The sequence below is a fragment of the Sciurus carolinensis genome, chromosome 6, assembly GCF_902686445.1.
Source record: "Sciurus carolinensis chromosome 6, mSciCar1.2, whole genome shotgun sequence".
Taxonomy (NCBI): domain Eukaryota; kingdom Metazoa; phylum Chordata; class Mammalia; order Rodentia; family Sciuridae; genus Sciurus; species Sciurus carolinensis.
In genome coordinates, this window is record NC_062218.1 from 57,828,134 (window position 1) to 57,851,299 (window position 23,166).

General features: G+C 36.5%; 1 protein-coding gene across 1 annotated transcript in view; it reads right to left on the minus strand.

The window, feature by feature from the left end:
• The window catches only part of Iqgap2 (IQ motif containing GTPase activating protein 2), a 280,459-nt gene that overhangs the window by 6,814 nt on the left and 250,479 nt on the right, over positions 1-23,166 (minus strand). Inside the window, exons 29-33 of the mRNA XM_047555267.1 lie at positions 13,749-13,851; positions 12,723-12,864; positions 4,286-4,373; positions 3,048-3,260; positions 954-1,114 (exon numbers count right to left, since the gene is read on the minus strand). Coding sequence (XP_047411223.1) covers positions 954-1,114; positions 3,048-3,260; positions 4,286-4,373; positions 12,723-12,864; positions 13,749-13,851 — 707 coding nt within the window. The remainder of the gene's footprint in view (positions 1-953; positions 1,115-3,047; positions 3,261-4,285; positions 4,374-12,722; positions 12,865-13,748; positions 13,852-23,166) is intronic.

The following is a 23,166-nucleotide window of genomic DNA, read 5'->3' on the forward strand; positions in this document are numbered from 1 at the left end:
ATGAAGTTTACATTCTTTCCTTTCATTAAATTTTCTATGATTAATATAACTCATTTTTCCATACTGTATCATTTGCTACTGCTAATTTGATGACTAGGGCATATGAAAATATTGCATTACATATTTAAATGGATATTTAAAATTTGATTAGCATTGACCTAGACTAGTGATAATAATTATGAACAAAGAGTAATTCACTAGAAGTGGCTATGTAATGCATAAAAATGCATAATAGGTATGCTAATGGATAATGGAGAGCTGCCAAAGTTTTCCTATTGTGTCAATATTGATTTTTTAAAACCACTAAGCAATTTTAAATCATTATGCTGCTTTGTGTGATTAGCAAATATTTGGCATCATCTAACATTATCACGTACATAAAATCCTATTTATAATGAACATTCCAAAAACAAGTTTTATGTGTGTGTGTGTGTGTGTGTGTGTGTTTATTCATTTATTTTTGCAGTACTAGGGACTGAACCCAGCTGTACTCTACCACCAAGCTACATCCCCAGTTCTTTTTATTTTGTTTTGAAACAGGGTCTAAGTTGCCCAGGTTGGCCTTGAACTTGTGATTCTCTCGCCTCAGTCTCCTGAATATCCAGGATTACAGGCATGCACCACCATTCTCAGCTATATATTTTATAATAGTGTTTTAAAGCACCTTTGACAAAAAAGACAAAGGAAATAATGAAAGTTCTTTCCCAGATGATAATGTCATTTGCTTAAAAGACAAAAGGGTTAGCTGCTTTAATTCCAATGCTGATAGGGAATTAAAAAGTTGAATTCCTTTCTGACTTCTTAGGTCATAGAGGCCAAAAATGAAACTGAAACTTTACATTTTGGTTATAAAATAGAGCAAGAAATTTGCCACCCAACCCAACCTATCAGGATTGTAGTTTCTCCACATAAATCATGACATTACAAATGAACATGAAATGATTTTAACTTACTTCCTTTTCAAGTTGTCTAAACAAGTCTTTATGTAGGTGTCATAGTAATTAATTTGCTCTTCAAAAAATGCTGCCTTCCCATTAAGTGCATTCAGGGTTTGCTGAAGTTTTGCCAGTTCGGCTTTTCGTAGCTTACGATAGATTCTTTGATTGAGAACATCCTAAAATGACAAGTACAGGCTATAATAGGATGTTTAAACACAAATTTGCTTTATGAGATTGCCAGTTTGGACAAGAACAAGCACTCTTTGCAACTGTTAATCTTATACATCTTATTTTGTTATTATCTCAACAACAGAGCATTCTCATCCCTCAGAACTACAAAGTGTGCATATATTTTACTTTAAGAGACTCGCTAAAGTGTTTCTTTCTCTTGACAGAAAAATAAGAAGAAAAATTTAGAATGACCACACAATTCTTTTAAGGCAAAACAATGTTTTAAAAGTGGCAAAGAAAATCTTAGCAGGAATTGTGATTACTTCAGACTATTTTGAATTTTCTTCTTTGAAGAATATTTTCAACTGAAATAGTTTGCATTTAATTGTTGAATTCATTTTAGTAATAAGTAAAAAAATCTTTTTCATCTGGCAAATACTTCTCAAGGTTTGAAAAAAACAATCCCCCTGGGCCCTCAAAACTGATTGAGAAGATTCAACATTGATAACTTTTATAGTCAGCCCTGCATACCTGTGGGTTCCAAATCTGTGAATTCGATCAAAGACAGATTAAAAATAATTCAGGGAAAAAACAACAATAACAAAAATATTGCATCTGTATTGAACATGTACAGACTTTTTTCTTATTATTCCCTAAACAGTATAACACATATTTACATTGTATTAGATATTATAAATAATCATGACATTTTATGTAAGGAACATGAGCTTCTGGAGATTTTGGTTATCAGTGAGACGTCCTAGAACCAGTCCTCTAAAAATACTGAGAAATGACTATACTTGGATTTAAATAGAATTCCTAGAACATAAAGTTGAGTAAGCTGCTTACAGCTTACAAGAGTTGTGCTAAATTTAAACTTATAGATATAAGTAGATATAAGGGGTTTAACAAAAAAAATTTAACTAACAAAGTCTGAAAATGTTTTATTCAATTTAATATTATGTTTCCTTTGTGAACCAAATTAAAATGCATTCCCCTAGCAATTCAGAGATACCTCCCATTCTTAAATAAAAATTCTTCATTAAATAGCATATTTTGGTAGATGCCTTCACAATAGTGCTTTTCTTTTACAGTAAAAGCATTGATTTCTCTATTGCATATTTTCAAGGAGAAATATTTTCCATCCCAAAGCTATAGAAAGAAATGCTACTTCTCTTTGGTCACTCAGGCTTACTGCCACAAGTCACTACCATTTTCCACTGAAGAATAATGTGTGCATTTTCCTACCAAGGGGTGAAAAAACTATTTTTTTTCCTGATCATTTTAAACTGCTTTTAACTTACAGACCCATATTAATTTGCACATTTGAATAAAAAGAAAGAAATGTGTTTTTGCCCTAATATATACTTCTTTATCCTTGACAAACAGACCTCAGTCACTTCCTGTGATGTTTCCTTGCAGTAAGTTGAGATCCTTTTCTCAGGAAGTTTCTCATGTGTAAAAATGTGAGTTGAGAAAACAGAAACAAACTTTTAAGTCTGCATTGCATCTAGGCTACACTGCTCAAAAATAAATGCTCAGGGACAGAGTTACCATCACAATGGCAGGTTCTAAAAACATTTGGGAATAATATAAGATATTGATATGGTAACTAACAACTCAAAAGCAATCTCTCCTAAAAGTGTTATTGAAAAAAAAAATATATATATATATATATAGGTACTGCTAATTTGTTTTATCTCCTGGGCATTTATTCCTGATTTTGTTTCAATGCTCCTACTTTAGAGGAGTTGTGGCTATTCTCTACTAAAAATCATCAACTGCTCTGAAAAAAAAAAAAAAAAAAAAATCAGTAATATCGAGGCAGGTCGGAACCATGGACATGCAACCATGAAGCCCTCATGTCATTTCACAGGGTACCTAGCATGATTAGCAAATGTCTGTTAAATGAAAAAGGAAGAATACTGTTTCTAAAACCTTGGCGATCTCATTGAGGATGTCTTGGTATTTATTTTTGGATGACACAAGTCCAGTCTGCTCTAAGGTCCGAAGATTTCTCTGGATTTTCCTCTTCTTCTGCTCAAGTGGCAGTTGTGCGTCTTCGATCATCGATTGGCTATGCTTCATTTCTTCTGGAGTCCTGGAGTCTATAATTGCACGACTCACCATGTCTTTGTTGTGATCTGTTTCCTGAAGAGAGAATATCAAGATGTTAATTTTTCTCTTATCTCCTAACTTCACAGGTTTGGTAGCTAGACAAGGCAAGTTAATGTCAAAATGAAAGCAGTCTTTACACCAAGCCCAAAGACTTAGCACCAGGACATGTTCTTCATGGTTTTGAAGTAGGACTTTGGAAGGAATTAGTTCCTTTTTTGGGAATAACATAGTAGTGATGTCAGATCTAATTTGGGCAAAATTCCAAGCTACTTTATTGCTAAGGTGACAAATCACTTTAGTAATGGATATGTTTTTATGGATAACTGCTATTTTGTAATGCCTTGGATGGAAGGAATTACATAATCCACTTGAGAAAATTCAAACTAGATTATCTATTAAAATGTGGCTAGAGAACCTTGAAAGTATGAAACCAATGAAAATCTCACACACCACTCATATATATTATGGAGATCCTTAAGTCAATCCAACAGCAAGGCAGACAGAGAGTTTCATTCTAGTAACGGAATAACTCTCAAAATACAAACATTGAAACACCTGTAGGGTTTCTTTAAATCAAAGGAAATAAGGATATTCTATAGCATACAATAAGTTTCTGAATAAATGAGGAAATGAATGAATACTAGTTTGTTCAATAAAACAATAATAAAAAAAGACTGGTGATCTTCTCACTTCATTGTACTAGACAACTGAGTGACCCATTATATGACTTCTAAGGATATGATTGTTATCAGTAAGACACAGGACACCCAGGTGAACATTGTGGAAATAGGAAATTTACCCAGAACTATCTTCCTATTGTGGGATAAAATTACATTCAGCATAAATTGGATGCTACACTTTCTATTTCATTCCCCTTGATATTCCACATGGGTTTTATATATGGTTGAGCTCAGATGACCACAATAATAGATACAATTCCTTATTTCCAGGCCATGGCAGACAGTTTCCCCCAGATAACAGTAAACAGATTGTTACAGATTTGTTAAATTCAATTCCTGTGGATTATATTTATTATTTTATACTTAAATACAAATTACCTGCTGTTCAGTTGCTGGTGTCTCTAAGATTTCAGTCAATGTGTTCCCTGGCTGGTTCCGGATCACATCAATTATGAGCTTTTTGGTCCTTACAAAAGAGAAAAGAAGAGACAGACTTTCAGACAGCAGTCCCAAGGTGAAAAAATCTGCAACTTCTGGGCTGGGGAGATAGCTCAGTCAGTAGAGTGCTTGCTTTGCAAGCACGATGCCCTGGGTTCGATCCCCAGCACCGCAAAACAAAAACAAAAATAAAAAAAATCTGCGATGCGCAAACATAGATACAAAAATGAAGCTTCGAAGATAATTCTTTAAAACAAAACATGCTTTCAGAAATTCACAAGGTCTATTTTAAAGCTCCCCCAAGTTTGTGAATGCTTGTTAATCAAAGTCTGGGCCTTATATATTTGATGCTAAAGGATTAAGACATATCCAAAAGATTCCTTGTCTAAATACTTTTAGACAGAGACCACTTTCTGATGACTAGCAGGGACAAGGGCTGCCATTATGACTTGCTACTACAGAAGGATAGTTGAAGAAGTGCTAGTTCCCTTTCCTGACTTTAGCAGCATTTAAACTTCTGAGCCATGAATATATCATACTTTTCTGCTATGCAAAAGTTATGAAACAGTTTGAAGATGGCTGTTCTGTGTGGCCAGGGGAAGCTTTGCGCGGCTGTTTGATGGAGGGTAGGAGGATGCTGATGAACTAGCAATTAGGGTTGGGTCCTTGTCTCCATGGAAGAGAGGAGGAGAGGAGAGCAGCTCTGTGGAAGTTCAGAGCTGGAAAATCCCTGTGGATGTGTTCTTCTGTACATGCTCGTTATGGCAATCAGTAACCTCTATCTAATTAGGGATCAGGTTGTGTCATTATGTCAAAAGATTTTTATAGAACAGGTAAATGGTCAAGTTGGCTCATGCTGAACAGTATTATTGGAAATAACCTCCTTTCCAAAAGAAGGAAGGCAACATAAACAGAAGTTTCCTTAAATTACAAATAGGTCAAGGCTAAAGTTTACTTTTATTGTGGTCCTGTCATTGTACTTAATTTTAGTTCTGTCAAAGAATAGACTTCTTCCTCAATTACAGCAGGAAATGTTCACATAGCATGAAAATTGGAAATGAAAATAAAATGTTCACATTTTGAAGCTTCAGGGCAACTGTTCTCAAATGACTCCTTAAAAGTAGGAGTTTTGAAAATGAGATAAAATAATCCAGTAAAGTCATCTGTAAACATGATTTTCTCATTTCCTATTTACTGTACGTCTTCATGAGAAGAACCATCACGGAGCAGCTGCCTTTCCTCTCTTCCCCCCAGCCTCTGGAGAACCATTTCCTCTGGCCCCGTGACCCTCTGCTGCTGGGGATTTTCAGGCTGTCTGGGAATGCACAGCTCAAAACGCCACTGAGAGTCAAAGGTGGGCACATAGCTAATTATAGCCACGTGGGAGAGAGGGCACAGTTCCTGAGGTGGCTGCAGCTTAGGAGGCTGTTTCCTTTACTTCACTTACACCTCCTGCCTCTAATCATCATCAGAAATAAATTAAACAGATTAGTTAAAAATAAAAACTTTGGATGATTTAAAAAGTGTCAACAGTGACTATGCCTTACTTGAAATAACATTCTAGAAACTGCTTATGATATACACTTCTAGGAAAATCCTAGCTGATTTTCTTTAGAGAAGCTGTCTAATGATCGAGCAAGTAGGGTCACTTACACATGTCCTGCCCGGGACAAAGAATGTTTATTTGTTCAGGAGTAGCTGGAGGACAAATTGGTCACAGAACACATTTCTCCTGGAATTCTACTTTACATCATTCCTGTGGAATTCATTGCCAAAGTTCTACCCTAGACTCCTATATCCAAATAACTGTTCAGGCCCAGGACAGGGAGTTCAGCTCCCTCCCACACTGTGTCTCTTAAGGGTTAGGGACAATGGGGTCAGACAGATTTGAAGCCAGCCACATCTGGGTTCCTGTTACATACCAGTTGTATGAACTTGTGCAAGTTATAACCTCCATTTTTTTTTTTCATTTGTAACACAGAAATCTCTGTGAGAACTGATATAAAGACAGAACAAAAAACATGTCATGTAAAAGCATGACATTATGATGAAGAAAGCTGTGCTGCCAAGATGGCAGCCACTTGCCACAGTGGCAATTGATCACTTGAAACGTGATGTCTAACCCAAATTGAGATGGTCTGTGATTGCAGGACACAGCAGAGTTTGAAGACAAAGCGTGAAAGAAAGACTCTGCAATATCTCTTTAACCACTTTTTACATTGATTACCTATTGAAAATAAAAATAGTTTTTATATGCTGGGTCAAATAAAATATACTAATAGAAATAATTTCTACTCTAAACACAAAGAAATAATATGTGTGAGGTGACTGATATGCCAACTATCCTGACCTGAGCATTACATATTATATACATGGTTTGAAATATCATAGTATACCCCTAAATATGTATAATTACCATATATCAATTCAAAAAAATTGTAAAATTAAATTCACCGGAAAAAAAAAAACTCCACATGCTTCTTTTTAAAATGTGGCTTCTAGAAAATTTAAAATTACATGTGTGGGTCATATTAAATTTCATTTGGAAAGTGCAACATTGGAACATTCCATTCTTCGACAGGAAGCTAGCACTCTGAGAGGCCCACTCCCTGGACCTGGTTAGTCATAGGACTTTAGTGCCAGGGGAACCTTTGGAAACAATCCTCTGGCTGATGTTACAAATGCAACAAAGACATAAGAGGTTTAACGGGTAAAATTCTCACACTACTTTCAAGTGTTGCATAAAACGAGGCAAATTCCCTTCTCATATCATCAGCCATCAGCCCCCCCATCCTCCACCACCATAGATTTGTAGAGAGGTACTGGGGCTGTGTTGTACCTTGGTGTCCTGTGTCCTTACATACCATTTTTTTTTTGTGATGTGGATCAAACTCTGGGCCTCGTGCATGCTAAGCATGCATTGTACCATGGAGTATACCCCTAGCACCATGGTCCCTCTTCTAACACCTTTACAAGTACAACCCCATAGGCCATTAAATCTCCCCATAATAGGATCTGGAGAGAGTTCACAGCCTAGTTCACATTTCAGCTGCCAACAAACTTCTTCTTTTTTTTTTTTTCTGAGGTGCTGGGGATTTGAATCCAAGGCCTTATGCTTGCAAGGCAAGCACTCTACCAACTGAGCTATATCCCCAGTCCTCCAACAAACTTCCTAAGCTGAGTTGCCCTCCTCACCCCAGTGCTAACACAAAACTCTAGATAGGTCTGACCAGTATAAGTCAACTGGTGAAGTATTGGTCCCATGACTGTTTGATCTGTAAGACAGGCTGATCCAGACCAAAAATCCTGCCTTTACTGAACAAGGAGGTCGCTAACTCTAAGAACTAAGAAAAATGAAATACACCAGGGAGTTTATTCATCATAGCTATGCTCACAGCCCAGTGTCAGTAAATGAGATCAAATGGTGATTTTAAATTGGTGCAGAGCCTTGGACTTGGCTACTCTATCCATGTGGCATCTGTCTGAGCCATTCCCTTTGTCATCTGCCGTATAGTGTGCCCAGTGTTGAAAAGGAATGTGTGTTTGTGGAAGCTAAGGGTTATTTTTGGTTGTTTAAAACTCTATTGACATCATTATACATTTTTAGCACCAGACCTCAAACATCACCTTAGCCATTGAATGCTCCTGTCAGTTTGAACCAAAAGCAAAGAAATCTTCTGGGTGGGATAATGAATCTCTAAACTGAATCATGTGAAAGGAGAAAAATTCTTCAGAGATGACAACTGAAGTACTTGGGCAGTCTAGTATGATTAAAAACCACAAATATTGCCTTCTACTTAAACACACATACTTTTATAGAAATACAGGCTTAATAAAGTCCAGAAGGGTCACACATTTTAAGATGAAATGAAAGTTATGATGAGAGAGACTTACAATTTTATTATTCTTTATAATGTATAAGGTGTTAATATATGATTTCATGTGATGCTCATAGCTTCTCCCAAACATTTCCAGTTAAGGATGGGGACGTTGAGGGTTAGGCTACGTGCTGGATCCTTTGGCCAACAAGTAACACATTGAGGCTGTAATGCTACCTCACCCTAGAACTTCTCCCCCAGGCTTGCTGGTTCAATATCACCACATTTGTCAGTAGTGGGAAAATGGCAACAGCCACGCTGAGGATCTCTACTCCATAAACCTGATGAGGGGCAAGAGAAATCAGTGTTTTTTCCTACTTCACTATGTGTCCTTCATGTCTTTCAAGTCTAGCAGGCTCCCTTTGGGCTTGGAAAGGCGCACCAGCATCAGTTGTGCAGAAACTGCCCTGTCATAATTCTTACTATTTATTCTAGAATTCCTAAGAGTGCAAAGAATACCTCAAGGAGTTGTAACACTTTGTGAGCAAGAGTTTAGGTTTGAAGGATTTAGTATTAGGTTAAATCTACTCCACTTCCTATATCTATTACCCAGGAAAAGGTTTGTATCTGTTCTATGCCTATTTTTCTCATCTGTGGAATATTTTATATGTATTTTGTATATGCATGTCATCCATTCTCTATGTATATGTATACATAACAAAAAATTAGAAATACAGCAAATATTTTTTGCTCCTTCTATGGGTTGTCTTTTTTCTTTTGGTCATATCCTTTTCTGCAAACAAAACAAACCAAAACAAAACAAAACACTTTTTTAACTACACAAGAGCATAAAAGGATGATCGACAGAGGAGGAAAAAATATTTGTAGATCATGTATATCTAATAAAGGTCTAGTATCCAGAATATATGAAGAACTCTTATACCCAGGAGCAAAACTAAAACAAAACCAAACACAAACCAAAGAACAACTTAATTTAAAAATGGGTAAACAACTCGAATATACATTTCTACAAAGAAAATATACGAATGATCAACAAGCACATGAAAAGATGCTCAACATCTTATGACTAGGGAATTCCAAATCAAAACCACTATAGCTGGGTATGGTGGTGCATGCCTATAATCCCTGTGGCTCGGGAGGCTGAGGCAGGAGGATAAAGAGTTCAAAGCCAGCCTCAGCAAATGCAAGGCACTAAGCAACTCAGTGAGACCATGTCTCTAAATAAAATACAAAAATAGGGCTGGGGATGTGGCTCAGTGGTAGAGTGCCATGTAATTTAATCTGCTATACCAAAAACAACAACAAAAAAGATACTATAAAAATATTCTATACACCTGGAATGGCAATTTTAAGAAAGAAAGAGAGGAAGGAAGAAGTGCTGTTGATAAAGAAGACAAAGTAGAACCTTTTCTTGGCACTGGGGATTGAACTTGGGGCCCTCAACCACAGAGCTACATCCCAGCCATTTTTATATTTTGTTTTGAGACAGGGTCTTGCTAAATTTCTTAGGGCCTTGCTAAGTTGCTGAGGTTGGCTTTGAACTTGCAATCCTTCTGCTTCAGCCTTCCAAGTTGCTGGGATTACAGGTGTGTATCACCATGCCCAGCAAAGTTGAGTTCTTATACCTTACTAGTGGAAATATGAAATAGTGCAGCTACTGGGGAAATTAGTTTGGTGACTCCTCAAAAAGTAAACATAGAATTACCATTTAATCCAGCAATTCCATTCCCATGTATACACCTCCCCAGAAATGAAAATGGGTGTTCAAACAAAAACTTTACACCAATATACATAGTAACACTGTTCACAATAGCTAAAAGGTAGAAACAATCCAAATGTCCATCAACTGATCAGTAGATAATCAAAATGTGGTATATCCGAACAAAGAAATATTTTTCAGTTATCAAAAAAGGAATGGAGTACTGATTCCACACTGCATGAAGGAAACTTAAAAACATTATGCTGAGTAAAAGACATAAAAAGCCACATTACATGATTCCATTTATATGAAATATCTAGAGTAAGTACATTCATAGATTCAGAAAGCAGACCAGTGGTTATCAGAAGCTAGAGAGAAGAGGGTCAGGAGGGAACGAACTTTGGGGATGATAAAAATGTGGAACTAGATAGTCATGATGACTGCACAATGCTCTGTTAAATGCCACTGGGTATGTTTTAAAATGGGTAAAATGGTAAATTTTATGCTATGTGATTTCTGCCATAATAAAAAATAAAAAAACCCACTGGCTGCACATAGTATGGTGATTGGAGGAATAGACAGTGTGGGTTTCTCGTGCACACTGGAGAGCTGAAAGACTGCCACATAGTCAGGGGCTGGGTAAGGCACGCAGGACAAAGCGGGTTCCCAGGCCAAGATACATCACTTCCCAACATGCCTGACTTGGATGGTTTTGTTTTTAATGTGAATTCTAAGAATTTGCAGAACCAACGGAGACTCGTGTTTCAGAATTGCATATATATGGTATTCAGATTATTTGATATTTTAGACTTCCCCAAATTGTGATTTTTACTCATTAATGCAGACATTTGAGTTGAAGCAAATGTTTTTAGAAATGGTATTCGAATAACAGACAAAACCAATTAAGAGAAAATTAAAGGACAAAGATTCTGAGATCCTGGGAGGCCCAATCTAATTTCATTTGCATGGCAGAACCATACAATCTAGAATTTCCAGTTACCTGAGTAATTAGTTTCCCCTCTTTCTCCCTGCCCTTGCCTGAACTGTCTTCCTGAAAGTTCAATCTACTTGGTAATCAGTAGTTGAAGAACATTGCCCTCAGCTCTTGTGAGGCCCAGATGTGTTCTAGACTTCAGACCCTGGAAGACAGAGACTGTCACTGGTTTGCCACTGCTGTATTCCTGGTCTCAAGTCTGGCACAAAGCAGATTCTCAAACATTTGTTGTAAAGGTGAAAGGAAGCTTAGCTGATTGACAAAATAAATAAGGCTCATAGAAGACGCATATATCACAACATAGCACACTGAGGAAGCTTATTTTTGGTGTGGGGGTGAGTGCTGGGGATAAAACCCAGGGCCTCATGAATGCTAGGCAAGCATTCTACTACTGAGCTATCTCCCCAGGCCCAGGAAGCTCTTTTTGACATTTATGTGAGTGGTGGATTATCTGGAAAAAAATCAAGGGAAAATAAGTGCTGTTTGAAGTATGTCAGTGGCAGGACAGAAAACTCAGCCCAAACGAAGATAATCTCAGCCCTCTGGACATGTAGTTTGGAAGTCGTGTGCTGAATATTGTGTCAAGGCATATTTATTCTTGTTTGTCTCCCTTTCTTTTATTTTCCACTCCAATATATTATTGTTCTAATGTGCAGATGAGAACAGTTATATAGTTCTAATTGTTCTTCATAAGATCTATTTGTTCTGATGATATGCATCATTCTCTTTATATAAATTCTTTAAAACTGTACTGTTTGATGAGCACATGTTTTTGATTGATGGTGTTTTGATTTGTGGTATTGTGTTATAAATCTCATTCTCTTTCTTACTCTGCATAAAAGACTGATGTAGCAAATGCACAAAGCCTTGATGGAAAAATACAGTAATAATTTAAAGTGCAAATGCTTCATTTGACATCTTTCAGGGCAGGAAGTAGAAGATGAATAAAGTCAAAGCTGGTAGAGATATCCAGGATTAATTTAATAGGAAAGAAAGTCAATAAATGAGATAAGTCTGTTCATGTGTGCCTTTTTACATTATCATTTTATACCAGGAATAAAATGTGGTTAAAAGTATTTTCTTGCTAATCTTTTAATCACTCTGAGACAGATATTTCTGTGAGTTAATTTCAATTCTTAAAGAAAAGGTATCAAAGTACTACATGGAAATTAAGAACCAAGGCAGATTTTGTTCATTATTATAATACTTAGTTCTTTCCTAAATTATGAAAAGTCTACTACCCTTTGGTCTGATGTTTGATGGATAAACATAATAGATTTCAATATTCACCTACTGTTCAATAAGTTATCTGAGGAGTTAGCCTTACTTGATTTTTCAAGACATATAACTGGAGATGTGTCCTCTAAGCCCCAAACTAACTTGCTAATGATTTGATTCTGAAACTTTCCCTGAAAGCTCACGTGTTAAAGACTTGGTTCTCAGTGTAGCAGCATTCAGAGGTGGTGTTGGGAGGTGAGTGGATCACTAAGGCTCTAACCGTATGAATAGACTGATCCTTCCATGAATTCATAGCTTACTGGGTCACTGGGAGGTAGAGGAAACTTTAGGAGGTGGAGTCTTGTTGGAGAAAGTAGGTCACTGGGGTTGTTCCCTGGAAGGGGTTATTTTGCATCCCACCCTCTTCCTTTTCTTTTGCTTGCAGGTCACCATGGGGTGAGCAGCTTTACCATATGCTTCCTGCCATAAGGTTCTGGTTTGCCAGAGACCCAAAGCAATAGAGGCAACTGACCATGAACTAAAATCTCTGGATAAATCTTTCCTGCATTTAAGTTGTTTTTCTCAAGGATTTTGTCATAGAAACAGAAAGTTGACCAACACACTTACTTTATCATGAGGCTTCGGCCGTCCATACCTTCACCATCCTCTATATCATATTTGCTTGTCAAGTAAAGGGAAATCTCAGTCTTTGAGAGTTGATTTAGTGTATTTGCCTTGTTAGGGTCATTGGGGTCAACTGCTCCTTCCCCTGTCGAAAAAAATCCAACAGTGTTATTCTTGCAATTTATTCCTTGTGATGGCATCAATAATGAAAGGTAAAGGTTCTGCAGGACACAGGATCAGTAATAAGATGAGTGATCACCGTCCCCACAAAACCACATTCTACTGTATCTGAAGTGGCTTTTAAAATTTTTTAAAAAAATTTGTTTTAGTTGTACATTTACTTATTTTTATGTGGTGCTGAGGATTGAACCCAGGGCCTCAAACGTGCTGCCAGTCCAGTGTTCTACCACTGAGTCACAACCCCAGTCCCCCCTACTTTTTAAAAAAAATTTAAAAATTTGTTCTAATTTGTGGTACATGACAGTAGAATGCATTTGTATGTTTTGATAGATCATACATAATTTGATAGAAACAGTAAGTAACATGGGACATAGAAATTCAAAATATGAACAAATAACAAAAAAGAGAAAACTATTAATAAAAGAAATCCTTAGAAAACACAGTAAGGAATTTTCCATTTTCTAATAAATATGTTTCTGTAATGTTTTCTCTGTGAAGCAGATTAACAAACCCTTTGTGATATATCTGGAGCTTATCTTCATATATATAAAAATGTTTTACAGTGCAGGATACTATGAATGACAGAAGTCCTTTATTTTGGGTGTGGGTGGGTAGAGTACTGGGGATCAAACCCGGGGCTTGGCACCTGCTAATAAGCAGGTGCTCTACCAGGGAGCCACACCCCAGCCCTGATTCACAGAACCCTTAATGCAAAAAGTGGGAAAAGGTAGTTATTCTTAAAATAAGCTTAAGTATTAAATTTTAAAAATAAAAATTTTATTAGGATATGAAAATGAAAAGAGCCAAAATCAATAGAAATGAGGATTAGTAGCAGGAACAAGCTCTCACCGAGGAAGGATTCTACAGTGGGCACTTCTCCCAGCAACTCCAGCAATTCATTGAGTGAGTCATTTCTTTCAGGAGCAATCGCATCCTGGTGTTCCAACAGGAGCTTTATACAGAGAGCAACACATGTGCAAAGACAGGTCAGTTCCCACCTGCTACCATATTTAGTCTTCCTATTCCGTTTTCAATATTTTCTCCAAATACTGTTTATATATTAAATATAAGTCTGACATTTATTAAAACTATGGACTGCCAAGGGACACCGTTTTTATTTTATCTTGAGGGTATTTCTCTATGTTAAGAAACTGTAGAAAGAAATGTATTCATAAAAAAAAAAAGCTCCTTATTAGCAAGATCTTGTGCTCCCCATCACCTTTACAGAAAATTCAAAATTGAGGAGTCTAAAATGAAACACAGTCTCTCAGCTAACACTGGCAGCAAACTGGAAAGGCATTTCCATACCTCTTCTGAGATCAATTATGCTGCAATCAAACACTATAGTTAAATAGTTAAAAAGTCACAACTATTAGCTATTTTAATTTGTTGTCTGGCATGGAAGATCTTTCATGGGTAAGGATGACAGACATATCTTAGGTAGACCTAAGACCTAGATGTGATCAGTGGGTCCCTCTTTTTATGATTCATAAAAAGCTCAAAGATAAGTAACAACTGCTGAGGTGTCTTTCCAGGTCTTAGAAGTAGCAGCATTCAAGGAGAAAATGAAAAAGGACAAAATATCTTTTTTTGTTTGCATTTCTAATCAAATTGAAACAAGGTTTCCGAGCTATGAGATTAGTATCTCTAGTGATTGGAGATATGCTTTTAGTTGTGAACTATCTCATGAAAATCTGAATCATAATGACAAAATTAGAGCCTTTTCCATTTGCAATCTTTTTATTTTTATTTTTTGGTACTGGGGATTGAACTCAAGGTCACTTAACTACTGAACCATATCCCCAGCCCTGTTTTGTATTTTATTTAGAGTCAGGGGTCTCACTGAGTTGTTCAGCACCTTGCTTTTGCTGAGGCTGGCTTTGAAATCACGATCCTTCTGCCTCAGCCTCTTGAGCCACTGGGGTTACAAGTGTGTGCCACTGTGCCAGGCTTATTTTCAATCCTTTTGTCCTAACAGCTTTACTGAGCTATAATTCATACATCACCAAATTCATTTAAAATGTTTCATACTCAGTGTTTAACATATTCACAGAGTTGCACAATCATCACCAGTATCTAATTTCAGAACATTTTCATCGCCCTAAAAGAAAACCTGTACTGTCCATTAACAGTCTCCACTATCCCCTGCTCCTAGTCTCTAGAAAACACTAATCTACTTTCTGTTTCCATGAATTTGACTATTCTAGGTATCTCACATAAGGGGAATCACATGGCATTTGTCTTTTTGTGACCAGCTTATTTTGCTTGGTGCGTTGCCCCTAAGGTTCAGCCATATAGTATGTAACAGAATTTACTTCCCTTTTAAAGATGAATAATGCATTTTATATGTGCCATATTTTACTCATTCATCTATCAATGGACACTTGGTTATTGTGAATAATGTTGCTGTGAATGTGGGAGTACAAATCTCTTCAACCTTGCTATCAGTTCTTTTGGGTGTACATTTAGAAGTGGAATAGCTGGGTCACATGGTAATGCTGTTTCTATTTTTTTTTTTTTTTTTGTACCAGGGATTGAACCCAGGGGCACTTACCCACTGAGCCACAACTCCAGCCCCCCCCCCCCTTTTTTTTTTGGGTGCTGGATCGAACCCAGGGCCTTGTGCTTACAAGGCAAGCACTCTACCGACTGAGCTATCTCCCCAGCCCCAACTCCAGCCCTTTTTATGATTATTTTTAAATTTTGAGATAGGGCCTCAATAAGTTGCTGAAGCTGGCTTTGAAATTGTGATCCTCCTACCATAGCTTCCTGAGCCACAGGGATTATAGGCATGTTCCACTGTGCCTGGCCTATTTCTAATTTTTGAGGAATTGCTATACTATTTTCCATATCAGCTGTACTACTTTAAATTCCCTCCAATGATGTATAAGGGTACCATTTTCTTTACATCCTTGCCAACAATTTTTTTCTTAACAGTAGTTATATCTAATTAAAATTTTTTTTTTTAAAAATCAATGAAACAAAAAGTTTGTTCTTTGAAAAAAATAAATAAAATTGATAAACTTTTAGCCAAACTAACAAAAGAAAAAGAGAGAAAAAACCTCAAATTACTAAAATTCATGATAAAAAAGGAAATATCACAAAGGACACTACTGAAATATCTGATGATAATCCGAAATTATTTTGAAATCTGTACTCCAATAAAATAGAAAATCTTGAAGACATCAACAAATTTCTAGAGACATATGACCTACTCAAATTGAATCTGGAGGACACAGAAAATTTAAATATATCAATTTCAAGTTAAAATTGAAGGAATCATCAAAAGCCTACCAACAAAGTCCAGGACCAGACAGATTCTCAGCTGAGTTCTACCAGATCTTCAAGAACTAAAACCAATCTTCCTCGGATTATTCCATGAAATAGAACAGGAGGAAACACTCTGAAATTCATTCTATGAAGCTAGTATCACCCTGATACCAAAACCAAAGAAACAATAAGGAAAGGAAACTTCCACCAAAATCCCTGATGAACACAGATGCAAAAATTCTTAATAAAATACTGGCAAATTATATGCAAAAACATATTAAAAAGATAGTGCACCATGATTGAGGGGTTCATCCCAGGAATGCCAGGTTAGTTCAACATATGGAAATTAATAAACATAATTCATCACATAGACTTAAAAACAAGAATCACATGATTATCTTGATAGTTGCAGAAAAAGCATTTGACAAAATATAGTATCCATTCATGCTCAAAACACTAGAAAAACTAGGGATAGTAAGAATGTACCTCAACATTGTAAAAGTTATACATGGTAAACCCAAGGCCAACATCGTTCTAAATGGAGAAAAATTGAAAGCATTCCCTCTAAAAACTGGAACAAGTCAGGGATGCCCTCTTTCACCACTTCTATTCAACATAGTCCCTGAAATCCTAGCCAGAGCAATTAGGCAAAAGAAAGAAATTAAAGGGATATGAATAGGAAAAGAAGAGCTCAAACTATCCTTATTTGATGATCATAAAAGAATTCAGCAAAGTAGTAGGATATAAAATTAACCCCCCAAATTCATTGTGTTCCTATACACCAATGATGAATCAGCTAAAAGAGAAATTAGGAAATCTATCCCATTCACAATAGCCTAAAAAATGAAACAAAACAAGAGGTGAAAGGCCTCTACAATGAGAACTACAGAACACTAAAGAAAGAAATTGAAGAAGACCTTAGAAGATGGAAAGATCTCCCAAGTTCTCAGATAGGCAGAATTAATATTGTCAAAATGGCCATCCTACAAAAAGCACCGTACAGATTTATTGTAATTCCTATTAAAATTCCAATGATGTTCTTCATAGAAATAGGAAAAGCAGTCATGAAATTCATTTGAAAAAATAAGAGGCCCAGAATAGCCAAAGCAATCCTTAGGAAGAAGAGTGAAGCAGGAGGCATCACAATACCAGAACTTAAAATTAAACTACATATAGGGCTATAGTAACAAAAAGAGCAAGGTTGTTGACACAAAAACAGACATGGAGACCAAAGGTACAGAATAGAAGACACAGAAACAAACCCACAAAAATACAATTACCCCATACTAGACAAAGGTGTGCCATAAACACACATTGAAGAAAAGAGCCTCTTCAACAAATGGTACCGGGAAAATTGGAAATCCATATATAGTAGAATGAAATTTAACCCCTATCTTTCACCTGCAAAAAAATCAACTCGAAGTGGATCAAGAACCTAGGCATTAGACCAGAGACCTTGAGTCTAATGGAAGAAAATGTAGGCCCAACTCTCCATCATGTTGGCTTAGGAATTGACTTCCTCAATAAGATTCCTAAAGTGCAAGAAGTAAAATCAAGAATCAATAAATGGGATGGTATCAAACTAAATAGCTTCTTCACAGCAAAGAAAACAATCAAGAACATGAAGAGAGAGTCTACAGAATGGGAGAAAATCTTTGCCACCTGCATCTCAGATACAGCATTAACCTTCAGGATACATACAGAACTCAAAAAAATTTAACACCAAAAACCCAAATAACTCAATCAATAAGTGGGCAAAGGATCTGAACAGGCACTTCACAGAACAATAAATATGAATAGTCAAAAAATATATGAAAAAATGCTCAACATCTCTAGCAATTAGAGAAATGCTAATTAAAGCTATGCTGAGATTTCATCTCACACCAGTCAGAATGGCAATTATCAAGAATACAAGTAACAATAAATGTTGGTCAGGATGTAAGGAAAAGGGTTCACTCATTTCTTGCGGGTGGAATGGCAAATTGGTGCCACCACTCTGAAAAGTAGTATGAAGAGTCCTCAGAAAACTTGAAATGGAATCACCATTTGACCCAGTTGTCCCACTCCTAGCCATATACCCAAAGGACTTATATTCAGCATACTATAGTGACATGACTTCATCGATGTTTATAGATGCTCAATCCACAATAGCTAAACTATGGAACCTACTTAGGTGCCCTTCAACAAATGAATGGATAAAGAAAATGTGGTATATTATATACCATGGAATATTACTCAGCCATAAAAAAGAATGAAATTAAGGCATTTGCTGGTAAATGGATGGAACTGGAGATTATCATGCTAAGTGAAATAAGCCAATCCCAGAAAACCAAAAGCTGAATGTTCTGTCTGATATGTGGATGCTAACACACAATAATGGGGGTGGGGAAGAACAGAAGTTCATTGGATTAGACAAAGGGGAATGAAGGGAAGGAAGGGGAGATGGGAATAGGACAGACAGAATGATTCAGACATAACTTTCTTATGTTCGTACATGAATATATGACCATTGTAACTTCACATTGTGTACAACCACAGAATGGGATCCTAATTAGAATAAGTTATACTCATGTATTTAAGATATGTCAAAATACACTCTTCTGTCATATATCTAAAAAGAAAAAAATGAAAATAGTAGTTATCTAATGGGTATGAGATGGTATATAATGGTTTTGATTTGGGTTTTCCCAATCATTAATGATGACAAACATCTTTGCATGTAGTTGCTGGCCATTGGTATATGGAATGTCTACTCAGGTCCTTGGCTCATTTTTCAATCAGGCTTTTGTTGTTGAGTTGTAGGAGTTCATTGTAAATTCTAGATATTAACCTTTTAGCAGATACGTAATTTGCAAATATTTTCTCCTATTCCACACGGCTGCCTTTTCACTCAGTTGATTGCCTTTTTTGATGCACAGTTGCCCCTTTAAAAATCAGATCATTTATCTTTTTTATCATTGAGTTGCAGGATTTTATATTCTGGAAACGAGTTCCTTATCAGATATATTATTTGCAATTATTTTCTCTCATCTGCAGGTGTCTTCAATTTGTTTATGACACTATTTACAGCACAAAATGTTTCGGGTTTTGCTGAAATTCAGTTCTTTCTTTTACTGCTTATGCATCTGGTGTTACATTTAAGAGATCAGTACCTAGTTTAAGGCCACAAAGATTTACTCCTACAACTTTTTCCAAGAATTCTATAGTTTTCATTTTTATATTTATATCTAATCCTTTTTGAGCTCTTTAATTTTTTTGGTATAGCATGGAAAGAAGACCAACTTTATTCTTTGGCATGTGGATTTCAAGTTAACCCAGTACCATTTGTTGAAAAGATTATTTTAGCCTTATGCCAGTTGAGTGCTACCTTGACTACCTCGATTACTGGCTTTTCTCTTTCAATCTTTAAGATCAGTGAAAGAGAAAACATTTCTTTTTATTGCTGAATTTTCTTAACACTTCCCTGACATTTCTAACTGGGTTTTTCAAAACCAGGAGAGCAGCCATAGATGCACAGTTTCAAGGCAAGGAAGTACTATTCTGTTTTCATTATATTTGTTTTCTTCTGACGTCTGTTTACAGCAAGGCAAGCGAGTTCTTCACTATAGTAGAAGCACTTTGTTTTAATGCAAAGAAATAGTGCATTGTTGTTTTTGAAAAAGTAAGTCACTTCAAAGAAAAGTTAACTAAACAACAGAGGTGATGTAAAGACATGGCAAAATCTGAAAGGGTTGCAGATAATGGTATTTTGGGTTAAAAGAAAAGTCAGAAACAAGAACAAAAAAAAGCAGGATGGATAAATTTATGTACTTGTTCTTTTTAGAGACAGTTCAGCTGATCTGGCTGCCATTTCTGGAAATGGATGATTTAGGTGGTCAGTTTCTACTCCTTTATTCTGTTTTTGTGGAACAAAATCATTTCCTGAAACTGTCTCCTTAAAGAGCTTATGTTGAAGTTCCACATACTCCCTAGAGAGTGAGGTCAACCACTTGGCCAGGGGCTTGGCGGGTCGCGCTGCGGCTGTGCTGTGTCTGCAGCAGACGCCTCCACCCTTGGACTGTAAACAGGATAGTCTCTGCCATTAGCATTGTCCCACATGACATCTGCTTTCAACCCAACACCCGAAGGAACTCCAAATCAGTCTCACGCTGTTTCCCAGGGCTGCATTCTGCTTTTAATCTTGTTAACTAAGGAAACTATTTCTCCATAAAGACCAAATTAATACAAGAACATTGCCTCTTTGCTACCCATGAGAAAGAATCTTTCACTCTGAAAGAGAACTCCCCACCACCTTTTCTGAATGTGAATATTGCCTTCAACAAAGAGGTAATCAAGACGTTCATATTTGAGATGGATAATGTACCATAAAAATATACAAATGGGTCATTATTCAAATATGAGCCTCCTTGCTCATTAGAAAATTATTTCTATAAATGGTGCCTTGCTGAATGGTTTTGAGATTTGGGGTACTTCTAGAGAAAAAGAGGATGGCTTATTCATTTCTTCAATATTCATTGAGAGCCTGTTGTAAACGTCAGAGAAGTTCCCTCTTTTCAGACCTAGAAGACAAAAATCAAAACTAGGTCCAATCTGTCCTCCAAATTCACATTTAATTTTTTTATTTCTTAGAGAAGTTTAATACAGATACTGAAATGTGAAGTGGCCAGTTTGCCACTTGTAAGTGTATCTGGTTTGAGGGTTAGGTGTATGATCTTTGAGAGGCGTGCATTTGTTATGCTTTCCTGTAGTCATAACAGAAGCATCCAGAACTTGCATGTGCATCTAAATACCCTGGGATCTTGAAAGAACAAAAACTCAGTTTTGGGAGGTCTGGAGGACACTTTTGACACATCCTCAGCACCCTGCTTTGACTACTGAGGTCTGAAACTGTTCTTGAAAGCTTACCTTTTAAAAAACCTACTTCTGATTGGACTTAAAACAAAAAAGTCCCAATTAGTCTTAAAAAAAAAAAACAACAAAAAACAAAAAACAAAACAAAAAAAAAACAAGACAAACAAACCCCTCCATGCCTGGCTTCTCTTTTCATCTGGAGTGATTGAAAAGCCCTCTATGGCTTCCTCATTCCTTCCAGTGCCAGTACGGAGCACTGATGCAGATGGTGATGAAGTCTACATGAGAACCAGATGGAGACTTTATGCCAGACTGTAAGATCGCCTGCTTCTAAGAAATGGGAGTTCCCAGAACAGTAGAAGTGATTTTTTTTTTTACAACATTATAGTTATACATAGTAGTTGGGTTCATTTTGACAAAATCATGCATGCATTGGTTTTGATTTACTCCCCCCTACCCTGCTTTTCACTCCTTTTCTCCTTCCTCCTATTTTCTCTCTTATACTCCTGATCTTCCTTTTGCTCATGTATTTATTTTTGATTGGTGCTTTCTACACATATATATATAAAGGTGAAATTCCTGGTAGTATAATTATATATGCACGTACTGTAATTTTGTTAAATTCTTTCTACATTTCCTCTCCTTTCCTGTCCTTCCCTTCCTCTCACTCTCCTAATCCATTGATCTCTCTTGTATCTTTATGATATCTAATCCCCTCCCCCTCACCTTCTTTCCCTTGATTCTGTCTAGCTTCCACATATGAGAGAAAACATTTGACCCTTGACTTTGTGAGTCTGGCTTATTTCACTTAGCATGATGTTCTCCAGCTCCATTCATTTACTGGCAAATGGCATAATTGCATTTCTTTATGACTGAGTAAAGCTCCATTGTGCATACATGCCACATTTGCTTAATCCATTCATCTACTGACAGGCATCTGGGCTGATTCCACAATTTGGAATTGTGAATAGTGCTGCCATAAACCCTGAAGTAGCTGTATCTCCATAGTATGAATAAATACCAAGGAGTGGGAAAACTGGGTCATACAATGGTTCCCTTCCTAGTGTTTTGAGGAATCTCTATATTGCTTTTCAGAGTGGTTGCACTAATTTTCGTCCCACCAACAATGTATGAGAGTGCCTTTTCCCCCACACCTTCACCAGCGTTTGTTATTATTTATATTCTTGATAATTGCCTGAGTGAAGTGAGATGAAATCTTTGGGTAGTTTTGATTTGCATTTCCCTGCTTGCTACAGATATTGAATGTTTCTTTCACATATTTGTTGGCGATTTCTGTTTCTTTTTTGAGAAATGTCTGTTAAGTTCTTTTGCCCATGTATTCATTTGGTTATTTGTTTTTTGTTTGTTAAGTTTTTTGAGTTTTTATATATTCTGGATATTAATCCCCATCAGAGGAGAATCTGGCAAAGATTCTGTAGGCTCTCTTCATGCTCTTCAATCATTGCTGTGCAGAAGCTTTATAATTTGATGTCTTCCTGCTTATTGATTCATGGTTTTATTTTTTGAGCTTTAAAAATCTTTTTAAGGAGTCAGTACCTGCACCACTATGATGGAAGGCTGACCCTATGTTTTCTTCCAGCAGTTGCGAAGTTTCTGCCTAAGTCTTTGAACCATTTGGATTTGGCTTTTGTGCATGGTGAGAGAGATCCAGTTTCACTCTTCTACATATTTTTAAAAAAATCTTATTTAGTTGTAGATGGACACAATACCTTTATTTTATTTTTCATGTGGTGCTGAGGATTGAACTCAGGGCCTCACGCATGTGAGGCAAGTGTTCTACCCCTGAGCCACAACCCAGCCCTCATTCTACATATTGATGTCCGGTTCCTGCTTCCCACCAGTTGCATTTGTTAAAAAGCTTTCTCCTATATTTTTGGTACTGCAGTCAAGTATCAGATGGCTGTTAGTATGCAGGTTTGTTTCTGTGCCTTCAATTCTATGCCATTGTTCTTCATGTCTATTTTGATACTAATATCAAGCTGTTTTTGTTACTATAGTTCTATAGTATAATTTGAGATTGGGAATTGTGATGCCTCCTACATAGCTCTTCTTACTTAGAATTTCTTTTTTTATTACAGAGAAGTATTTTATTTTTATAATTTTCTTTTTTTCCCATTTTATTGGT